Source organism: Bison bison, unplaced genomic scaffold, assembly GCF_000754665.1.
Source record: "Bison bison bison isolate TAMUID 2011002044 unplaced genomic scaffold, Bison_UMD1.0 scf7180017864037, whole genome shotgun sequence".
Taxonomy (NCBI): Eukaryota; Metazoa; Chordata; class Mammalia; order Artiodactyla; family Bovidae; genus Bison; species Bison bison.
This window is the reverse complement of record NW_011494609.1, coordinates 5,518,061-5,518,514: the sequence shown is the minus strand read 5'-3', so window position 1 is coordinate 5,518,514 and position 454 is coordinate 5,518,061. Positions and strand designations below refer to the sequence as shown.

Sequence of the window (454 nt, the reverse complement as noted above, 5' to 3'; positions counted from 1 at the left end):
CGAGGGCGGGGCCGGCTGCGGGGAGACCTAGCAGGCAGACCCCAGGACCACCGGCTCAGGCCCCGAGGTGACGCCTGTGCATCCCCAGAGAAGGCCGACTGCCCGGTCCACGTGTACTTCGTGCTGGACACGTCGGAGAGCATCACCATGCAGTCCCCCACTGACAGCCTGCTCTACCACATGCAGCAGTTCGTGCTGCAGTTCATCAGCCAGCTGCAGGATGAGCTCTACCTGGACCAGGTGGCCCTGAGCTGGCGCTACGGCGGCCTGCACTTCTCCGATCTGGTAGAGGTGTTCAGCCCGCCGGGCAGCGACCGGGCCTCCTTCACCAAGAGCCTGCAGAGCATCAGCTCCTTCCGCCGGGGCACCTTCACCGACTGCATGCTGGCCAACATGACCCAGGAGGTCCGGCGGCATGTGGGCAAGGGCGTGGTCAACTTCGCGGTGGTCATCA

General features: G+C 65.9%; 1 protein-coding gene across 1 annotated transcript in view; it reads left to right on the top strand.

Moving 5' to 3' along the window:
- Positions 1–454, top strand: part of COL6A2 (collagen, type VI, alpha 2) — an 18,008-nt gene that overhangs the window by 400 nt on the left and 17,154 nt on the right. The window contains exon 2 of the mRNA XM_010834988.1: positions 82–453. Within this exon, the coding sequence (XP_010833290.1) occupies positions 82–453 (372 nt within the window). The remainder of the gene's footprint in view (positions 1–81; position 454) is intronic.